At 38.5% G+C, this 24196-nt stretch overlaps 1 protein-coding gene across 1 annotated transcript in view; it reads left to right on the forward strand.

The window, feature by feature from the left end:
• plpp4 (phospholipid phosphatase 4) overlaps nucleotides 1-24196 on the forward strand; it is a 43060-nt gene that overhangs the window by 15851 nt on the left and 3013 nt on the right. The window contains exons 2-5 of the mRNA XM_062430654.1: nucleotides 3874-3982; nucleotides 10826-10916; nucleotides 14099-14162; nucleotides 14324-14448. Of these exons, the coding sequence (XP_062286638.1) occupies nucleotides 3874-3982; nucleotides 10826-10916; nucleotides 14099-14162; nucleotides 14324-14448 (389 nt within the window). The remainder of the gene's footprint in view (nucleotides 1-3873; nucleotides 3983-10825; nucleotides 10917-14098; nucleotides 14163-14323; nucleotides 14449-24196) is intronic.

Genomic DNA, 24196 nt, shown 5'->3' on the forward strand with positions numbered 1-24196 from the left:
TGTATTCCCGAGGCCACAGCCATAGTTTCTCTCCACAGTGCATTGTAAATCAAGGGTTTTCAAATTAGCTGCCTGCATTGTTCTTGATGCCGTTGTGTGCTAAATCTCCACTGTGTTTCAGCAGGGGCGACGAGAGATTGAGGAGATGTCGAGAAATGATTCAGTTTTATTTCCTTGGCTGTGGCTGTGCTCATCAGATTTAGAATATGCATCAAGCAGAGATGGATAGGAATTGGTGATGATAAATCGGCCCAATTGCAGAGCTTAATGAAGAGGAACAAGGGGAAAAAAGCAAAAAAAGTTCTCGAGTTAGAAAAGGTCAGATGGGGTGATTTAAAGCCAAGACTAAAGGCTTGTTATGGGGTGCTCGCTTGTGGGAATTAATGTGAATGTATGTGGCATACACTGTGTCCACTGAGCATAAATGACTCTCAATCAACAATTAAATGAGACTCATCGCTGTGCATCTCTAACATTTTTTTAAAAGTTTAACTTCAACATTAGTTATCTTAAGAACATTGCATATCTCCCTTTAATACTTTGGTTGTCAGTTAAAGTATAATGTGTTGGTCTCTATAGAAGCCAATAAGCCTTTTACTCGCTGCACAGAGCAAACAGAAGCTGATAAAAAAGAATGAAGCACTCCCCAGGCAGCCAGCAGGAGGTGCTGAGTTCAGGGCCTTTTGTGTGCCTCCTGTTTATGTGCACTTGGACAGCTCATCTACTCTGGCTGGAGTTTGTGTCAGAAGGGCTCTGGTCTCTTTGGAACACAGACAGCAGTCTGCCTTTGTACAAAAAAAAAGTTGAGATCTATTTTTTTAAGCTTGTTTAGATGCATTCTAGGGATATTTCCTACATGGTTTCTCTTAGTTAATATCTGTAGTCTTTTCTCAATGTTTATATAGTGCCGTCATTTACAGTAAATGTCAGTCATCAAGCCTGAACCTGAGCATAAGCCACAAACAATAGCCAGAGAGTACAACCTTTTACTTGACACTCTGAACATGTCAATTCCGAGTTAGTTTCTACTATAATACATCCGCATTACCACCCTCCACCAGTTTTGTTTCACTTTTTGATTCAATGTGATTACAAATTATTCACCAGCAGGATAAATTGGAGCGCATGCTGTGTATGTCATTACCTCTTCAAGCTCTGTCATTAGCTTTACTAATGTGACTGTAATCCACATTGCCCTTCCTCTTTCACACGAGGAAATGTTTCCTCTGCCACCAGCTGTAAATGATACACTTCCTACAGCTTTCATCTCGGCCCGTAAATTATAATAAAAGTAAAATTAATTTCCACAAAGGCCAGGCACATCTATCCATGTGGTTGGACTCAAGGATGAAGGCATGATTAATTCCAACTGTGTTTGACGCTTGGCGCCCGGAGCCCTTAAAGCACATCTAAACCATATTGGAGTCTTTCTTTTAATAAAATTTAAAGTTAGAGAAGAGAAGATGAGGCAAAAATTTCAATCTGAATTTTCGACCGAGGGGGAATCCTTCGAGGGACGGGATTGATTTGAGGAGATTTGATACAAGTTCTCCAAAAGACGGAGGAATGTTATTACATCTCCAAAAGGCATTTCAATTTTGAGCTTATGAAAGTAATCATGCGCAGCAAACATTGTGATGGAGAAAATACCTGTTTTATGATATATAATACCTATTTTCCTTGCTAACCATATAAATCTGACTTTCCATGTCAGCCAAAACATTTTTTATGATGATGGTGAACAGTAGTGATACTGTATTTTCTAACATTTGTATTTGTATGAATGGATGTCGGCGATTAAAACCAGATAGAATTGCCAATTTTACGATAATGATCAACATGTCTCTTTACTGCAGGAACTGTGTGCATTCTGACATGAAACCATGAAAGCAAGACTTGTGTAGATTAATTTTATCTGTGTAGTTACCTCGGGGGAGCGTGTGCCTCAAACTCATTAAGATGTTAGGGTTGGATGCAAGATAAGCCTCAGCAGAGTGACAGGTGGACCGCTGCAGTATTTAATGACCTGGGAGTTCTTCATGTGTTAGTTAAGGTGGGCTACTGCCTTGACTGCCTCTATCTGGCTATGCTCTATCTCTCTGCTTTTAATCCCCTCGGGACTTAAATAACATTCCCTGTCATCGACTGTCTGAACAAAGGAGCTGAGGAAGATAGAACAAGCTGGGAAAATAGAGTAATTCTTGAAGCATATTGTGTGTGATTAGCATGGTGTCATTTATTGTGCGCCACATACCATAAACGTTACCGAGGTGAATCACAACATGAACTCAGCAAGGTGTAAAATGAGCTCGTACTGATTAGTCTCCTCTCATGCAAAACACATCAGAACACATTATCAACAACAGATAGACTTTCCAAAGTGTATAATACACTGCGTGTCTTTATAGGAGATTAAAGAATTGTAATTGATTTTTTTTTTGGTCATTTAAAGAGAGGGTGGAAAAAACAAACAAACAAAATATTCCTTCTTTTTATGTAGGAAAGGTTTGCGGAAGATTCATGTACCTTTCCGCTAATGGCCGCCTTCAAATCTCCACAGTTAGATTCACACTGAGGAGCTGCAGCCAAGATATCCACACACTTCTGCCGCTGGCCAGCGAGCAGCTCCACTGGAGCAGATGTGTGATAAATGCCTTGCTGAAGGGCATGTGGTTGTTTGGGAGAGCATTACTCAATCATTATTTCCACCTAGATTGAAGCAATTCATCTGTGAACTGCTGGACCTAAAGATGCTCCCCTTAGGCCCCACATGCTATCATTTATCGAGGTCTTTTACCAAGTTTTTTCAACATTGTAAGACACGTTGTAGTAATTTAGAATAATTTGTTTTTTGGTTTTATGTTACATGCTAGATTTACTTAGCTTTAGCTATAGGCTATCAACCATTTATCCATTCCTATTTATACTGTTTGTTTCTTCTACTTATAGTTAACCAACTCTTTATGCAGTGCCTCTAACTAACTATTTAGATTGGTTTGGTCAAGTTTGCATTCAGTACGACCACTTTGCAGACATTTCAATCTTTTCCATTACCATTAGCTGTCTGTTTTTAACTATCTATCCATTACACCTAGTTCAACTTATCTATTTCTAGTTAGCTATCTTTAGCTATCTATTGCAACCATTTATTTATTCCTTTCAGCTATCTACTATATTCATGCATTAGTTTTAGCTACACATATTTAACTATTTATCCACTATTTTAGTTTTGCTGTTTACTGTTTTCAGGGTGGTCAGACTTTTGTTTTGCACTGACTTTGAGGGTGCAACTGAACTTTTCATTTATGTTTGAGCTTACATGAGCTATTTCATCCAGTAACTGAAGGCACACATACACACAGAGAGAGAGAGAGATATGAAATATCCCCAAAGACAACATTTCTCTAATAATATTTGCTTTTACTTACAAGAACAACGCCGTCGTTTCTAGCAATATTTATGCTTCGAGTTTTTGGACATTATGTCCCTAGGAGGTAACTCACAGACCAACTGCAGAAAACAGAGCAGCCTATTGAATTGTTTTAGAGTGCGGTGACAAAAAGCCTTTGTTGAGACGACAGAGAACAAGGTCGCATCTGACAGATCGCTTGGTGCCCAGGGAGAGGCTAGAGGAAGCAGGAGCATGCTAATTTGTTCCCACAAGAGTGTGAGACAGCGGGGCTCTTCAGTGCAGGTGATCTCAAGTGAAGTCGCCCTGCTCACATGCTCTCTGCTCTGCTTATCGGTGTGGAAGATCCAACAGGTTCACACTAAAAAAAAAAGTCATGTGATATGTACGCTGTGTCCTGCACTGTGTAAATGCATTAATCTCTATTCGAAACGATTAACTGATCAATTTGTTCTTTGCCACAGATTCACAGAATTCCTGGAGCCCTTTGAGAGAGTGATTCAACCGGAGGAGCTTTGGCTCTATAAGAATCCTCTGGTTGAGTCAGACCACATTCCCAAGAGGGTCATGTTTGTAAGTACCTGCTGTCTAATTATGCTTTCCTCTTATTATAGGCTTGATTGACACTAAATTATTGCTTTCTTCATGAACCACATCCTCTGTGTAATTATTAATCTGTGAGACGCATAAATCCTCCATTTAAGACAATCAATACTGTGAAGCCTTTTCTCTCCTCTGTTGAGGTGAGGGTCTGAATTACCTTGATATGAGTGGGGCTTTACAGAACTGTGGTGATTAGCGCTTCCATTGTAAATACCACCTTTTTTTGGACAGAAATAAGCAGCACAGGGTTAAGATGAAGTCCTAAGCAATACAGCATGAACTGAAAACATTTTTTCTCTGGCTCATGCTATAAACACAGAGCAAATAACCTACAGTAAAGAATCTCTTGGCAAACATTTCTACCCAGCACATATTGAAGCGTCTTTCGTCAGCAACCACTACTGGCTTCAACACACTTAAAAAACAGCCTTCTGGGCATTCCAGAGCTCACTCTAATATTACTGTGAGTCATACATTGCTTTCACACTCAGATGGCGAACACTAGATGGTCCCATTTTCAAAGAGTGATTACGGTTAAAACAGAACAACAACACGGATACCCAAACAAAACCAGGTGTTGTAAAAACAGAAACACTCTTTCAATTATTTCCGTCCGACACCAACATCTAGACCTTCTAATGGCATGCAGTTTTTTGGGAAACAATTCTAACAGAATATGGTTGGCATGTTTATTTTCTTTCCTGCCAGAATTTAGATGAGAAGATTCATTTGAGATTTAAGATTCCTTATATCTGCACAAAAAGTTGCAATGAGAAGGTAATTAGCCTTGCTTAGCAGAAAGGCAAGCGGCAGCAGGGGGATACAGCTAGTCTGGCTCTGCTTAAAGTTCAAAGTACACCTATAGCAGCAAGTCTAAATCTCACTAATAAACATGTTTTATCCTGTTTGTTTAAAACATATACAAACAGAAACATAAACACAGCAAGTTTTTACAGCGACTCATGTACTGTAACTTCTGACTGAACAGCAGCAGGAGCCGTGACTTTCTAGAGTCTTGTTATCATAGTGAGGTTGCCAGGCAACCAGTGGGGCCCCTAGGAGGTCACAGCATCTGGTAAAAAAAATATAAGACTGGGTATATATACATGACAGAGAGTTGCAACATGAAAGAAACTGTCTAAAACTGAACATGTAGGCACTTTCAGCAGAATGTGCTCCATATAAATTATAGTATATAACTACTTTTTAAAGCTGTTCTAATAGAATAACATCTTAATATATTTCCCATGCTAATGGAAATTCAGTCTTGATTATGATGACGATTACACCATGTACCCTACACAATGTATAATAAACTTGTTTTCTCCCATCACATCCAACAGTGAAAGCCATCTTTCAAAGATTCATTACCAATTTGTTATCTGGGGTATTATTAGGGCTATTATGTGGCAGCAGTGACAGTTTTTGTGACAAATGTAACTTCATTATGGCATTGTAAAAACCAAAAGAACATTACAAACTCATTTCTTGTCATTATACAAAAGATATCTACTTTGTGAATTAGCTGGATACTTTTCACAATTTATCAGAATGTCTAGACATCCACAGCAGGTGCACTAACTTTTCAGAAGACTTAGCAGGTATTCACTGTTCAATCGAAATATTAAACCAACTTTAAAGGCAAAGACTTGCCTGCCCATTGCTTGTTTAGCACACCCCTCAGTGAACTGACAGCATTTGATTGACTGGCGCTCCACTCCATCCTATGCTCCTCCACACACATCAGTCATCTCATTATGTGCAGAAACAGCTGCAGAAAAGGTGGTGAGCACTAACTGTCTGTCTTTCTAAGCTAAATAACGGCATCTAAACTTTAGTGTGTGGGATACTTTTTCCATTAAATTCAACATGAACAATATACTATCTATAAAGGCGTAGCTTAGCTGCACTTTATGATGTTTTGAAGCCTGCTTTGCCAGAAAACCGATTAACATAATAGAGATAAAACACTAAAAGACATTTTTTTTAAAAGAGCTTTACATTTCTCATCAACAAACAGATTGCTGGGTATTTGTTAGAAGCATTAAGGCTTCACAAAATCAAGCAGTAAGCACACACTCAAACATACACAAACAAATACAATTAAACTTCCTGTTCCGTTTGTCTGTGATGCTGAAAATCCAGAAAAAAAATCAATAGATAAGCCCTTGAGCTTGTCTGCAGCTTATCTGCACTCTATTATTTCTATATACCTTTTCCACATGCTTTATGAAAAATGTTGACAGTTTAAATTAACTTCAATGTCCATGGATCTTTGTTGATGACAGGCCACTAAATAATGAGTGGGAGAGAGAGAGAGAGAGGCCCTCCCCCACATACCTCTTAGGGAAAATGCTCCCGGCGCTGACACCCAGCAGTCAGGTTTCTTCAATGTCATTGCTCTGACAGTGGCCCTGAAGGTGTAGAGAATTTATCTGGCCATTAAAAATAGTACAGGGAGAGGATTAACATGAAGCCACATTATGACTCAATGCAACCTTATTTAAGATATACTGTATTAGTCTGATCGCAGCCTCATGAGGAAATCTTTGATTCACTCATTATGGGAGTAGCAGGAATATTCTAGGAGCTTGCTATTTATTATTGGGCTTAGTGGTTTTACAGTACAAACCTCCCACATTTCTGTCCATTGCATGAGTGAACACAGGCTATTAGCATGCAAGCCCACAAATCAGTGTCTGAATGTTCCCATATTCTGCAAAAAATAATGTAATTAAGGTAAAACATGAGGTAAGGTAGGTCAAACAGATTTTCCTATAGAAAGAAACAAGATATGAAACAGAAAAAATAGCTGAAACTAGGTAACAATAACATTGACTCAACTGCTGTATACTGAGTCATATTATTACTTTTGACTTATGACTTATTATTGAATCTGAGGGCTGCAGATATGAGTTTAATCCACCCTCTTAGCAGGCACTTGGTGAAAGGTACAGATGAATTGTTTAATGAGATTTAAAGATGTGAATATGTGTACATAGTTCTTTCACCCACGAGACAGAGACACGTTCATTACAGATATTCACATATTGTACATTCACATATCAAGAGACAGGTGACCTTTAAAGAGAAATTTAAAAAATGCAGTATAGTTATTTAAAGGGATGGCTTTTAAACTGAAGTACATGCTTCAGTTTAAAAAGAATGATGTAAGTTAACAGATATGATTGCTCTATAGTAAGTATTTTAACATCTGTATTATGCTCCTAGGATTGCCAATGTATCATTTTAGTTCATGAAAAGAAATAAATAAGTAAAATATTGTCAGGAATTGTTAAAGAAAGTGTGCAATAAAGCCACCAAATCAGCTTCCAAAGTTGGACCGACTTTTGTGCTGTTTTAGATGTTTTGACCTACAGACTAGTAAGCAGATGTGAGAGAAAAAGAGGTGTTTTTTCCACTGGATTTCCTCATAATCTCAGTGATAAACTGGGCACAGCTGTGACTGACTGTCTTAAAGGGTGCCTTTTTTGTCAAATGTGACAGATGCCACTTGCTGCTGAGCTGTCACACATTGTTGCTGTAATCCATTTGACAGGAAAGATTTTAATGTGTAGAATATTTGCTCTGATGTGTCTTTGTTGTTTCTTGCAAACACTCCACCTGTTTTGCTGGTGTGACTTATACAAGTTATTCATTCTGCTCACGATACAGTATACAGTAAATACACTGGAGCGAGAAGACACATTTCATCTCCCCCCTAGTGTTTCCAAGTGGTATTATTGCTTGTGCTGCTGTCACAAATACAACTGAATCGCTTTCCATTTTCCCAAGAGTGTAAATTGAAAATGTCACAATTTTATACTGAATTTGGGAACAGGCAAAAGCTGCTGTAATGACGTGCACTGCATAGTTATAACATAGTTTAACTAGTTTAACAAGTAACTACAGCAGGGGTTGGCTTTGGGATGAAGAGGGGGAGTCACTTTACAAGGAAAAAGGAGAAAAGTGCAAGTTAATGTAGTGAGACATGAAAGCAGATAGAAATTCTTTAGTGTGTGTTGAGAAAAGTGAACTGGGTTGGTATCGTGTTTATAAAATGAAAGAAAGGGTGCAGCAAAGATAGTGACAGTATATTTTCTGTCTGTTGATTTTTATATGAACAAGTAGATCAGCCTGACAGCTCAACTCAGTCTCACAACACTTTGTGAAATAGTCACAAAATGAAATCTTGTACAATTCAGTACATGGAGATGAATTTTCCATTATTTTAGTGACACTCACTAGAGCACAACTTTCAGACAATTTATTGAGACTGTGTTGAACAGCCAACTTGACTGAATACAATGGATGTATTATAAGAGCTGGATACTGGACCAAAAATGGCGCCCCATGCAGTCCAATGAAAATTGCTCGGCTGACGCATACACTACAAGTTTCTACCTTTCACGCTCTGCAGCCCACTGAATATGTGCAGTGGTGTTTCTGGCCTGTAGACCTTATGTTGTGATGAAGTCACATATTTTTAAATAGCTTTACTTGGCTCGAGGAAAATTTTACCAATATAAAACCTCCATGGATCAAAAATTCATAAAACGAGGAGTCATAATTGACGTTGTTTGCAGTTTGAGGAGTCTTATCAACGGTTTTACAGACGTGTCTTTCACAATGGTGGCCTATGGGGAAAATGCTTTTTAGGCTGCAGGGGTATCTTTTACTGAAATATCGAGTGTCCACTGGGGAAAATTGGCTGCAAGGCTGAACGGCAAAGCACTATCCAGCTGTTATAATACATTCATGCTGAATAGTGACCCAGTATTCTCTGGCTGGGGTGGTAGCTTAGGTAACTGATTTCTAGTTGGCTTTTTTCCTGTTTTCTACTGTAGCTAGCGGGAAGAAAGACCTCTATCATTTATTCAGGTAGTATACTCAATGCAACTAAAATATAGCGTATGAGATATAAGTAGTGTTTCATCAGATATGCCTGTGCAATATTCTACATTAATCATAAAGCAATGACACAATAGAAAAAGTTTGGCCACCAACACATTATTATGAGATATAGAGAGAGATATATATGTGCAATGGTTGATGGACTTCCTTTGTGCTGTAAATTGAAGCTTCATTTTCCTGGGAAGATTGTACCTGGTGGCAGACAGAATTGGATAGTGAAAGCGAGGCTTATAGAGAACCAATCTAAACGCTGATGGTGTCATTATTTTATAGCCATTATACTGTGCAATCAACTTTATAATGATAAGTTAAAGCCAAAAATGTTGTCTATTTCCACTTTCAAATGTCTTTGCAGTGTGTGTAAGGCTTAAATTTTTCCCTATATTGTTTATAATGTGATTAAAGTATGACGTTTATTTAGTCTCAAAATCCATTCACATAGAAAAAACAAGTGTGTGCACGTGACATAAGCACACAGAACAATATCAGCGAGTGGAAATGGATCCTTGTGAGCGAGTATGTGTCCACAGATGCAGTGCTGTGAACACGGGGCTGTGATGAGCAAGCTTGACAATTCCTATGTACTCACAACTGCTCAACTTGTCAAGTTGACTTTTGAGACTTCGGAGGCAGAGATGGAATCAACAGAGGCTGATGTCTCCATTCCTTCAATTGGTCACTTTGAGCACTGACCGTGACCTTTAACTGGCTGTTTGATTTGATCGCCGGCACAATCGAGGAAACAGGCACCTGCTTGAGACAGCAATCATTTTAGCTCTAAGCTTGATAAACAAAGTCAAAGGAAATAATCTTAAGAATGAGCTTTGGTCACACCAGTCTGAGCAGTACATTAATCATCATGAATAAGCATGCTGCTGGTGGATGTGAGCATTGTGGACTACAGGATATGGGGGAGCATGTATTTTTATACTGTCCTAAATATCAACAAGAGAGAGATGCTTAAAATTACACTCCAAAGGAATCATGTGACACTTGGTATTGTAGAAATATTGCAGAGGAGTTCAGGTGATGTACAGGGCTTTTAAACATTTTTTTTTTTAGACAACACAGGAATTGAAGAATTGAATGTAATAATATAGTAACTGTACTGATCTACACTCCAATAACACACCTAAAAGCTGTTTACCAACTGCCATTAAAAAGTCTCCAAAGTCTCAAAAGTCAACTTTATGAGTGAATGACTCTCGCTCGTCACAGTCCACTGCTTGTGGGACTGCATTTGTGCACGCAGATCGAGGGCGCTTTTCCACTCGAAAATACTGTTTGGTGCACTCGTACCATGTGCACACGCCTCATTATTTTGTGTGCAGGTTTTGAGACTAATTAACACACTATGGTGACTGTTTGCATTTATGCGTGTGAATCCAAGTGTGATTACAAGTTTGAATCCAGCTACTTCAAAGGGTACAGTGAGGTGCAAAATTGGTTTATAATTGGCAAAGAGATATACAGATTTACACGTGGTTGAACTGATGAGCAGTACTCAAGGGAAATTCAATTTGAGTGTTATAATAATGGAACTAAGATCCGGCCCTTGTTTTTACTACCTCTGTTGCTCAAGGCAAAGAAAATATATTGAATTTGGCCAGAAAGTAATTAATACATTCTGAAACATGATTATCTACATAGGTGCTGAGAGGCCCAAATCGCTTTTCAAGTGAAGGGCGAAATTATTGTCTGTGCACGCAGGAAATCCCACCGAACAATAAAGAACCCCTCTCAGTTTGCCTTGTTAATATTAACTCTGAATAATGGATAAGTTTATGTCATTCCCTGAGGCAGAAGTCATTTTATGATGAACCGGTACAACCCCATAGAATGCTGCATCCCTAATATCACAGTGATAACTGTACATTTTTTGTCTTTGTTTCCTCACAGGCAATTTCATTCCTTACCCCACTGGCGGTGATATTTGTAGTGAAGATAATTCAGAGGACGGACAAGACAGAAATCAAAGAGGCATGTTTAGGTACGTGGAGCCAATTACTTGAAATGTTATATCAAAAAAGTGTTGCTCTTCCTTTCAAATGGCTAAACAGAGGTCATTTACACCATGGTTGCTGCACAAACTGCAGTAATTAGAGCTTTTAAACATTTTTTTTATAACAACCAATCTCTTTCTCATTTTTTTGCTATCAAATATCTTTCCTTGGGTTTAAGCTACCTGGAGGCTAATTGGTCAGTAAAAGTACTCTGGTGTGCTTTTTCAACTCTGTGATCTACTAGTACAGTCAACATGGTAGCATACTTAAGTTAATCTTCATAACAGGACATGTTAGGGCGTTTAAAAACGCATGCTATTTGTTCAATTTTCAAACAGCATCTGGGCACTTCTCTCATACAGACTTTCCCCCTTTGCCATTTTCCCTGAGTCGAGAGGTCTGTCGAAGCTTTTGGCACATCGGAGAGCATTAAGAAAGTTTAGCACAAATCCAATTAAAGTGACACAAAGAGATGAATCGGGTGGAGAGAGGGTAGCTCAGTGCATCTGTGTAGAGATTAGAGTGCTGTGTAGAACTTAACAGGCCCATTACTGCCTGCAGAGCAGCACTTCTACAAGGCTTTATTGGTGTACAGGAAAACAACATCACTCAGAAGAACAAAGAACATAAGGAAACCTATTATTCTGACAAGTTTCTACGTGATCATACTGTAGTTTTGAACATAGTTTCAAAGCTACCTAATGAAAAGAAACACATCATGAAGGTAGATTTTTGGTGGGTGTGCAGATAAAGAAAAAGATAAGTTATTTTTTAACTACCTATAGACCTTTTTTCATGAGCTAAAAATCACATCATAGCAATGTGGCTGTGCCTGAATTCACACTCATTTATTAAGTTCAAAGTTCTCCCTGAGGGTCTTACAACTCTGAATGCATGAAACAAATTCTCAGATATAACTGTGTTAGCATAAATTAAAGTTTTTGAATTAGATTTTCACGCTTATAATACCAATGGGACTTAGGTTTGCTAATATATTGCATTTAATGTTTGATTTTCTTTGCAGGAAAATGCTATATCCCCTTTGTAGAGTTGTCTAATAACCCTTTATCATTCCCAAACTCCTGCAGCTTAATTGCTCTACTATCTGTTAGTCAGGATATAATGAGGCCATTTTGGAAGTTTGATTATATTTTACAAAGAGAAAACAATGCAGAGATGAGTCTGCAGTGATTATTTTTAATTTTGGTTGCAAAGCAATAAGAGTATTATTCATCATCTGAATGTGAACTCTCGAGGCTCACAGAGACATTATTGTTGTTGTGTATAGATGGAGTCATTTTCCAGTAAGTCAGACAATGAGAGAGTTATCAATAAAAGGAGTTTGTGTGGTCTCTGCAGTTTAGTGTGTCAAAGCTTTAACTACCTAATAATGTACAGCATAGTGTTGAAAAGATTTGGACTGCTGCAGTTATTTCAGGAGGATTTTTTTTTCCTTAGAGATTTTGTTATAATCAACCAATTTTGGTAAAGAAATGGCAGTAGTGCTTTCTTTCCTCAATAGGTGTGTAATTTTCGGAAACTGTCTTGCAAACTCTGGGGTGCAAGTGCACATGAGTGTGAGCAATTTTGGTGGCCAGAGGTACAAGCACAATCCTGGCAGTTTGAACACTATTAGGAGGAAGAATGCAGTGTCAGCAGGTCCAGTTGTGGAAGGCTCGAAGTGATTGCCAATCACACATCCCCCTCCCTACCACCACCCTGTTAAAGTAGCAGACAGAATGTGAGACCAGGCTAAACTGGTGAGGCAGAGTGTCAGCACACATATACAACATCTTGCGTCAAAGGCAAATGACATGTTTTTAGAAGTTTGACTAGCTAAACAAGCCCAGCTACATCGACACAAACTGGCTCGTTTGATGCCAGGCACAAGTGTAAAATAATCAACTGCCAAAACTGTGTCAGTGCTACTGTCAGCTTTGGGCTAGCACTAGATTTATCAATATTTTAATGACCATCAGCAGACTGGACTTCATATGAATGAAGGCAGCTTGAGCAATAGTGAAAGTGCCAGGCTTCGTCAGAGCGAGAGAGATCTGACAAAGGGAACACATTGCAATTTAATGTCCCATATTTGAACTGGCCAAGCGGAACATGTCTCATTTTGGGCTTTCATCGGATCTGCACTGAGTTTTCCCAAATTAACAAGCTGTTAAATAATATTGACACTGTGCCTCTCTCAGCAGCTCAGGAACATAATACATTTGAGCGCCGGCAATGTGGGGCGAATTCAATTGGCCTGCAGACTATCGGGATTAACCTACAAGGGCAGGCACTCTGGCTAATGATTAGCCCCAGTGGTTTGCTTCATAGCTAATTAAGTCTACGTACAGTTACAGTGCAGTGCGTACCTGTCAACTGACTATAGTCCCCCTGCTCCACATTCCCAACGTTGAGCTGAAGCAGTAATTGCTTCACAGTCAAATTAGGCTCTAAGAAGGTGCAATATTTTTGTCACCACTTCTGAAAGGAGACTTTCTGCATTTTTCACTCCCTATTACATATCTGATAGATGTTTAAAACTATAAAGCTGCCACAGATTTTTCTCATGTTGGTGACTATTTTTTAAAAATACATTTACTGTGTATTTAATGGGGTGTATGAATGTGACAGGTCAGGAATAGAGTTGAATGGAATGAAAAATCAGATCTTCATTTAAAAATATTTTCAGGAAAACATGTGCATGTATTTTTCTGTATGTGAGTTTCTGTGTGTGTGTGTGTGTGTGTGTGTGTGTGTGTGTGTGTGTGTGTGTGTGTGTGTGTGTGTGTGTGTGTGTGTGTGTGTGTGTGTGTGTGTGTGTGTGTGTGTATGATGCTTGTACGGTGTTTGAAACCTGCTTTCCACTGTAGCTTAGAATTTGTAAGAGGCTGTTTCACACACACTATAAATCCTGACAAGACAACCATCTGCCCAGCTGCAGGGGAAATTCCCATGAAGCTACTTGGCTGTTTTATTTGTACGATATGTCAGGAGAGTAAGCAACTTTCAAGACTGCACCTGGACTGCACTGATAGTAAAGTTAGTTCTGTTACCACAGGCATCAAAGTTTCTATGAAGCTGAACACAATGTATTGAAAATGTTCTGTCAACCTCGATGAACCTCTGTGAGATGCTAATTTAACTGTGTGTCTCAATCTTTCCTCTGCAGCGGTATCCTTGGCTCTCGCCCTGAATGGAGTCTTCACAAATACTATCAAGTTGATTGTTGGCAGGTACTCTAAAAAAATGTCGGCTTTAAACAGGCAGTTTCAGCAATGATAAATGTTATGGTGGAAACTCTGCAGATTGCACTTGAAAACACTATCATGAAAATAAAGTAAATGGATTTTTCTCTATCAAGTAACCATCTTTTGGGTTGTTTTTGATTTCTCAGACCCAGGCCTGATTATTTCCAGCGTTGTTTCCCAGATGGACAAGTTAATGCGAAGATGCTGTGCACCGGAGAGCCAGATCTGGTCTCAGAGGGACGCAAGAGTTTCCCCAGTAGCCATTCCTCCTGTGAGTATCAGTCCAAGCAGATCATTGCCAACACTCGCAACACAGTGCCAAAAGATATACTATAGCTCACTTATTAAAACAGCACACAACTGTAACGCCTCACTCAGTTTGATCTCGATGCACCGAGCAACGTTTCACCGAGGGGAAAATAATCCAGGTGTGTGCCGACTGTGCGCGTGGTGTTTGCTTCACATTTCACAGTGATAATCTTGTTGTTGTCTCTCTTCAGAGGTAATTACAGCACCGATGACATCAACAGTAGCAATAAGTTATCATTCAATTAACACCTCCTGAGGTGGCTCATTGGGTAGCTCATGGGTATCATTGATTGAGTAAAGCATATTCATCTTGTTCACTTGGTTTATGAATGTATACTCACTGTTTCAGCTTCATCAGACTTCATCCTGTTCAGCTGTGCAGACCGATGTGGGACACCGGATATCTTTTCAGCCATATTGCTTCCCAAGCTGTTTTCACTTCAGCAGCACGTTAAATAATTCAGGTGTTTTCCTGTTGTCCAGCCGATGAATACTAAGTATGCATGGAGTGTTTGCTGTGGGCCGCACAGATGTTAGTGATGTTGAATAAATTCTCCACATTATATGGTGCAGCAGGCATGAAAGGATTGTATTTAAGAGGAGATATCTTTCAAAAACCATCACTTGAAGTTAAGTTCATTTTATTTGACATGGACATTACAATAGCTTTGTAACCGAGTCTTACAATTATGCACAAGCACCAGATACAGTGTACTTAGTGTTTCTAGTGAAATGCTAATTTACAACACCTGTCTACAGAAGTTCAAAAAGAGAAAGAAAAAAAAAAAGTTGTGAAAGGAAAATAAAAATGCATCCACAGAAGTTAAGGTGTGAAAGTATAGGGGTGTAAGGTGTGAGAACAATGTTGTTTATTTATGGCTTTTCTTTGGTTGAACAACTTTGGTTTACATCAAAACATACCTGACACTGCACAACTTTGAAATGTCTTTTTCTCTCTTACTCTAGCCACAGTTTGCTTTAGAAAAGTCCACCAACAGTGACATGCTTACTGAACCTCCTGATATCTTTTATGCAGAATAAAAAATATATTTTATATCCTCCAGTGAGCCGTGCCCCAGCCATGGTGTGCTTGATATTTATATTGTTTGCTTTTGTTCAAACTTCTTATTAAATCCCCACTTTAGATTCACACTCATACTCAACAAGTCATTATGCAGAATGCATAAGTATTGCATGAATGTGTAAATAACCAAATGGTCACATGTAGCTGAAGCTTCTCATTGTCAAGTCGTGGTAGACGAGTGAAAATCATAGCAGCTATGAGCATCTTGAATATTTCTTTATAGTGCACTCTGATTAAACTGCTAATATTTGAGCTCATGAGCACATGTTGTTGAGAGATGGAGTGTTGTTGTGTGTGCAAGAAACACAGTGCTTGTCAAATGGTTTTGTGAATGTGTTTAATTGCCATCCTACTGCGAGTGTGACTGTGGTGAACCTCTTTGAAAGGCTACAAATCAAACATGGGATTAAATGGTCTTTGTTGGTAACAGTAACATAGTAAGATACCATAATGGATGACTGCGTATCTCCATAAGCTATGTATAAAGTGAGAAATGGCAAAGATGGTGGAAATGTTTCATTGACTTTAAAGGAGGCTGTAATTTCATGGTCCGGACTGATTTCGAATAGATGTTTTAGTATAACATTAAAGCAGCTTCTCAGACACCTGCTTTAAGAAAGAAACGCTTTGAAGTACTGACTGTGTCCCATAAGAAATGGCAGAGAGGGACACTGCTCTGTAATTCACTGCAGCGCCGTGTATGGATTACATTCATCTGTGTGGCAGCTCTAATAGCCTTATGTTGTTGAGCTGTGAGTGAGAAAGTGATTGAGAGAACTGTGCGATGGGGACACAGGGAGCACCCATATGCCAGCATGTCTGAGACAGCAGAAGAAATCCAATTTCCTGTCTGTGTCCCTTTTTACTGAGACAACGCTTGTTGGACTTCGCATAAGTTACAGAGCTTTTACTCAGACGAATGTAGCCATGGGCAGGGAATAGGGCCAAACAAATGACAAAAGTGAATATAGGCTGATTCAAAGTGGCATCTGGCTGTAACGCAGCATCACTCCAGGCTGCTTTGAAGCCTGAGACACTGACTCTAGGTAAAAGGAACTGTTTTGCATTCGGAGGCTGCTTACTTTTCCCTAAACATTGGATGATCTGCATTATAAGAATCACCCAAAGTAATCCATCCCACTCAGCCGGGGCAAACTTATAAATATAGAACAGGCTTCTGTGTTTGATGACAGCTATTTTTTAAAAGCACACACACACTATTATTGCATTTCAGAGTTTTTAAAGCCGTGCAGGTTTTTCTGTGATTAGATTTCTTTTCCTCAGCTCATAGCAAAGTAACAAAGTAACAGAAATTGGAGGAGACAGGTCCCTGATAGAGAAAAAACAAACAGATAAATACAAACTCCCGCAGACTCACTGCACCAATACACACAGCGGTGAAGCAAGCAAGCCCTAAAGCGGTCGCAGTAAATTGTCTCCTTCTTACTCATAGTCATCTCGCCATCATCCTCTGTGCATATTAAGCCATTAGATATGATCAATTAATATGCACTTTTAAAAACCATCTGCCATCTACATTCTCCTTTGTGCTTAGATGAATCCTGTGAGACAGATCTAATCACATTTTTGAATCTCCACATTGCTTCTTCCACTTACACATAACCATCTATATTAAATTAACCACAGCTTGGATTGTACATCATATTAGTTCAGCGTCTGGAGAATATTGCCCTTCTGCAAAACGTGCTCTCATATGTTTACTGTTACTTACTCAGGTACACTTCAGTTTAGAGTGTCTAAAGAAATTGAGGAACAGGCTCGAGTGCATCCGCAATTACACAGTGCTGATAATGAGATCCTATTGAGGCTTTTGTGGGTGATGAAGGGTCAGAGGTCAAATCAGGAGGGACAGAGAGGGGGAAGATGTAACCGCTAGTTATGATAGTTCAATTATAGATATTTCAACAGGATAGAAAAGAGGCTGCTTTTATCCAAATTATTAGTCTGCAGAACCATTAACCAGAGCATGACTCCACTCTGGGAGTGTTCCTCCACTGCTTCACTTGTCAAAAACCGTTTCAGGTTCAACAGGACAGCTCATTATAAACTAAACATGGCTTCCTTTCCTTCCTTTAAACACACAGTCTGCTGTACTTCCCTTGTTTGCAGCCATTCCTTTATACTTCTTTAGTCATCTCATTCAGAGCTCCCTTTGTGATAGCATTGCCCTGCTCTTACCCAGCCCAACCACCAGCCTATTCACATACACACAGAATTAAACTGTACTGTGGATTCTGTCTCAGGAATGTACATTTATCAAACAACAACAGCAAAACTCATTAACAATGATATCAGTTTGCTCTATCAGGGGAAATTAATACACAAAAATATTTAAGTACATTCACACTGCAAAAATAAGGAATTGGAGAATACTGTTTGATGAATGCCGACATGTATTGCATTGTTCCACAAGGTGGCACATAATAGTAATGACAACTTTATCCACAGCTGCAAATTAGTGATATATAAAGAAGAAAGCACTTGGAGGTTGTACCTCCTCCGACGCTGAACAATCCTCTTAATGTAATTTTAATTGTAGAACATTTGTTTAAAAAAAAATAAAAAATGTTCAAAGTATATTTTGAAGGAACCCTCCTGTGCTGAAAATTGTAGTTTTTATTGGAAGAATATCAACTGCAAAACAATGAAATTAAAAAAGTTTTATGACAACAAAGTTATGTTCATTTTAATTTATCATGCTGCTCTGCCATCATCTAGAGCTGCAACATCTCCCACAATTTTAGGGAAATAAACAACATTTTAGATTGATACATCTATATTTAAAATGTGATTTTAAAAAATGGGATGAAACAGGCATGTGATGACAAGAATTGGTAACCCATTTGTTCACAGAGGAGAAGATTTTTTCAAAATATTCTTTGAAACGTCTAACCCAATAGGCAAATAGCGGCTCGTGAGCCAAATCTGTCCCTTCAACAAAAATATTTGGCCCCGTAAGCTTAAGTTTTCCCTTTTATAGATGACATCAAATGTTTACATCACTCTTCATAAATCAGCAGTAGATTATGGTGGAAACACAAAGCTCATGTGAGCAAAAAAAAAAGAAATGGTGTCAGTAAGTCAGTTTGAAGTCCTGAAGCAACCCACTTTTTATTTTGTGTCGCTAAGTTATCACTACATTTCTATTGTCACAGTGTAACACACAGGATATGTTCATTTTTACAAGTCATTTTTTGCCAGATGTGTATTAATATAAGCTGCTGTCACGTCCTGATGGGAATTAAGACAAATGATCTCAGATACAACCATTCAACTGTTTTATAAACCAATGTTATTCTTGAATGAACTAAAAGAAATAAAGTAACAAAACATATCAACAACATTTTAGGATGTGTAATCACCACACCTGTACAATAACAGTCTCCCAAAAACTTTCCCATTATTGAATCTAAAATCTGACCACTGAACCGATTCCAGCAGCAAAATCTAAACCAAAATACAGGATTTTGGAGCTTGGAGTGAGAGATATAACTCAATCCTAGTTATATTAATACATTCAGGACACTCAGTATGACAGCTTATTTCAGATACAGAGTTAATAAAGTTACATAGATGATAGATAATGCTATTTTCTTCAAACTCACCCATTATGCTGTTTGATATGCCTTCAAATACTGCAGCAGTGAAATTACTGTGTCATATTTATTGCAAATTGTTCCAATACAAACATTTACATCCATCTTTCTTTATTACCCTCTACCTTTTCTATTTTTTGTGTCTAGTGCGTCTGCATTCTTCCATCTTTACGGAAATCACCAGCCCCATTTGCTGTTGAAAAGTGCGATCAGACTCACAGCGCTGGCTTCTTCTTCTCTCAGAACTTCTGAATAAAGTTTATGCTTGTTTGAAGATGAAAAAAAAGCAATTGCACTGCACTCATCACTCTCATTAGGGCATCTTTGTTTTGTCTCGGGGGAATTACACTTCAATACTTTTAAAATACATGGAGCAGATTCATTACTGTGATGTTTTTTTGCCTTTGTTGGTCTGCTCTCTGTCCTCTGGCCTTTCGGGAGGCCTCTGCTGCCTCTTGAGGAGCAGCCTTCACTGGGTTTTAGGTACACTTAGTATTCATTGGTTAACCTTGCTGATGCAAATGTATTAGCTTAGCAGATTATGGTAATCTTACATGTAGAAATGTGTTTTTGCGCCTCTCTGTGTGCGAAGACACATCCAAGCTGTCCCCAGTCATGTATAATGCATTTTTACCAAAGCATCTCTATTAGTGTAATCCTCATGATGTTGACTCTTCGTGTCTGCAAACACATTGGTGGTATTCAGTATGCACAGTTATACATAAAGGATTTTTAATAAATTGTGTCAGTTTGCCTTATGATATGTTCGTTGGCGGCTTTTCTTTGTTTAACTGGTACACATGTATACACAGCTGTTACAATTCTATGAGAGGTGACGAGCCAACAAAAAGGCCAATGGAATAGTGTATGCACTCTCTATTTACAATTGTTCCCTATTTCTCTATCTTGATTAACACCCACAGTGCATTAAAAGGAAAATTAGCAGGTTTGAAAATGACAACGTCTAATAATTATGTTTGCGTGGCAGCCTCTATCATCAGCATATGAATGTCTGTGTCAATGGGTGATTGTTAGCATGTAGCATAAAGTTGAGTTTGAGTAGAAAGGCGCTCTATAAATGTTGTCCATTTAAAGCAGCTGATACATTAGCTGGTACTTGGGAGATGTACTGTACATAAGCCCAAAGACACACAACTGCCCACTTACTGGTGAATACATGCTCACAATCAATCAATCAATCAATCACAATCACGATCAACCATACAGAACCATAAAAAAGCAAAGTAAAACACAATATAAAAGCGATATATGAATATGAAAAAAAGTACAGCTGAAAATGCATATTAAATTAAATGTGTTTATCTCTATGTGTGAGGGATAAGCGGTCGCTCAAACCTGGGAAAATATCTGTGGAAATGTGTGATTATCTCATGTCAAACTGAGTTGGGATTTTCAATCAGCAAACTGGGCCAATGGTTTAGGGTTAGGGTTAGGGTTAGTTCTGTCATTCCAAATGAGCAATGTAACAATCTCACCTGTGGTTACAGCTTTTGAAATGAATGCTGTGAGCTGCTGTGTGATTGGAAATATATAGGTTCCCCAGAAGTGAGATGGATGGTCATAGAGTAATGTGGAGGCTGAGGATCTTAGCCAGCTTGTTCATGATCCCAGAATAGAAGGGCTGGATGGGGGGGTGGGGGGTGGCAGGAAAACATGAAAGTAATATGACTTTCCACTGATGCTTTGTGGGTGGTGATGCAGAGGGTATGTAGAGGGTATTACATATCACAGGGTGGTAATTAATTTTAGCATGTTTAATATTTCCCCTGCTCTCCACATGGATTGAGTTAATGTGCTGAATATATTAAATGTAATAATAAATTGAACTACTGGTCCACTTTAAAGCCCTACACGATTAAAATGGACCACACCACACCACACCATATGGTTTCTGTAGCTGAGATTGTGTAATTCACCATGAGTGGCCCAGGCAGCAAAATGAGCTTGCCAGGCAGCACCCACGTTACATAAGTCATGTCTGTCAGGTTCATGAATGTGTTAGTTGGAACATGAATTCTGTGTCTGTATGTAAGCAAATGCTGTTTTTATTTACACTAGTGATAGCTCTATGGATAGCACTGTCTGTCGGTCAGTTGACTGAAATGTCTTGATGACTGTTGGGTGGATTGCAATGATATTTGGTACAGATATTCATCTTCCCATAAGGATGTGTCCTACTGGATATGATTATTCCTTTGTTTCTGTTTGTAATAATATTAGGCATTAATCAATATTAAACCTTGTATGATGGGCACCACCTCCTTGAAGAGTAATCTTTAATGTGTAAAGGAAACATTAAACTCTGAATTCACTTCTTAATTTGATCAGTTAATCAGTCTCATAGCTGTAAGTTCTTTTCCAAGCAGTGACCGCTGAAATCTAACTCAACTTCTATAAAGAAATGTTCTTTCAATTTTAATGTTATTCCACATTAACCATCGATCACAAAGTCATGTTATGCCTTGACAGTTGACAGGCTTTTTTGTAGCTGATGTCCTCTCAGCAGGTCGAGGTTTGTGTTAATTGAGCTGTAGTTTGCTGCATTGTTGAGAGTCAGCCTGACTTGGGCCACATTGCAGAGTAGTCTTTGCAGTGCAATGGTGTTGGGCTGCTCTGTAAAAGAGTCTTTATGTCAGCTTAACTCCCAGTTTGGGTATTACTTCTCTCAGCATGCAAGCCAAGATCCAGTTTAAGCATTGATATCTTCTTCAAAACGATATGTCAGTTGAGTTGAGAATTCATGCTTTCACTGGCTTCTTGTAATCCTAGTTTAATGCCAAATAAAGTTTAATCTGACTACACTGAAATCTTTATTCGGTAGTGGATAACGCCATTTGAGTTGACTTCAAAAAAGCAAATACTATCTGTGGAAACACAAGACTTAATGTTTCAAATGAAGAAAAACTGACAAACGTGCATACAAAGATAAAGAAAAGAGACATCTTAGTCTAGTGAACTAAAAGTGTAGTATTATAGTGAATAAAATAAAATAAAAGCAACCATTATGTGACTAGATTACATTTTAACATGAATAACATCATTTCAAATATAAATTCAACATAAATCTTACTTTTTCTTACTAATATAAAACATTCAATAAGACTATTATTTAATGATGAAAGAAAAACTGAAATAGTTCACACATATTTCACAGTTCAGAGAACTTCATTCATTCAATACAACTACTTTTCTAATTTAACTATTGACATATGATTGTTTACAAGATTAACACATCAATAATTAAACATACTAAACATAAAAAAGTAAATTTGAAGTTCTAACCTTACCAATATTGTCACGTTTTAATATAATAAAATCCAAAACTCAATAGATTAACACAAAGCTGTCAAAGTTATACCGTTATTCATGTAGTTCTTTATGTATTTCTATGATGAAAAACACTACATGGTTTACATAATGATTAGATATTTAATTCACATGAAATTCAATATTTGGCTCCGATTTGCAGAGACTCAATGAATGTCCTCCATGAATGTGAGTTAGAGTTTCTGACTCCGGACCAGGGAAATAAGAAAAGGGGTTTTTCTGTCTATGTTTGTTGAGTTATCGCTCCTTTCTCCTGGTTCAAATGACCCCAAAGGTCATTTTTGCTTTTAGTTCAGACCATAATTTAGTTATTGGGCAGAAATGGTCTCTCGGAAAGTCTGTTCAGTCTCTGTTTTGTCACAGTATTTAACTGGTCGGTGTCAAGTTGTCAGACCCTACTTGGCAAAGAGGTCAGTTCGGGGGTCCAGGGGTGAGGCACTAAGCCGTGTCTCTGTAGAATTCACTCACTTTGAAATAAATAAAGGTTGTTTATCCCATGAAATTAAACACATTAAGTCCCCAATGTGTCCTACATGTGTCTAATACCACCAGCAGCTAACAGTTTCAGTTTGTGTTTACTGTGTAGTAGCAAATGTTAGCATGCTAACAGGCATAGCTAGATAATGAATGTAGTAACCAGCTAGCATTGTCACTATGAGCATCCTAGCTCAAAGAAGTGCTGTGCCTAGGTAGTTTTGTTAGATTTTGGACTGTATAATGTATTGTGTGTGTAATTTGGTTCCTCTGTGGGCCTCTATAACCTGAATGGACACAATTCTATGTATAGATCAGCAGAAATGTTTAGATGGGTCCTCATAGAAGCATAATTTCCACACTCATGGGACCCACACAGTTTATCTTTCAATTTTTGGCTATGTGTTGCCCATTTTGCCCACATTTATGAGCTCACGTTGAGATGTTGGCTGGGTAGCAACAACAAGAACACATGCAGTTCACCGCACATAGCAACATCCCACATTGGAGTCAGCCCTGCTTACGGGTTCAGAATAGGAATCAATTTTAAAGTAATAATGCAGTCAAACAAACATAATATCCATCATTTCCAAGGTGGGTGACATTGTATAACCATTTTTAATAATAGCCCAATATCAGCCTACACCAGTCATTCAATATATTCATCTGAATCATTTAATGGGAAATGCTGAGTTCTTAATGGAGTCAACTCTTGCTCCTTGACAGCAGAATAGCCAAGGCGACAGCTGGACTTTCTCTCTCTGCCCTCTCTTCCCACCATCCCTCCTTCTCTCTCTCTCTCTCTCTACAGGCTAAACACGTGTTTCGCCATCCTTAGTATTCTTGGCCAGTTTTTGGGGTGGATTGACAAATAGGCTGCTGATGGGTGCTGATGGGTGCAGTTTGGCCCACTGCAGCAGTAAACTAATGACCCTGTCTCAGCACCACCTTTTACGCCTTGATCACACTACCTTTAATTCATATAATTAGACCACTACTGTTTCTCTTACGCTACCCTAGCAAGTAAGACACAGACCCCCTTCAGCACAGCATGGCCAGTAGATTAGGCACATTTATTTTCGTTTTCACTGTGACCTCAGGTGTTCAGGTGTTGGTAGACCTTTTCAAATGAGGGCTGCAAGATAAACAGTATATTATAGATCGCCGTTGTATCCCTATATTAGATC

This window comes from Scomber scombrus, chromosome 12 (genome assembly GCF_963691925.1).
Source record: "Scomber scombrus chromosome 12, fScoSco1.1, whole genome shotgun sequence".
NCBI classification, from domain to species: Eukaryota; Metazoa; Chordata; class Actinopteri; order Scombriformes; family Scombridae; genus Scomber; species Scomber scombrus.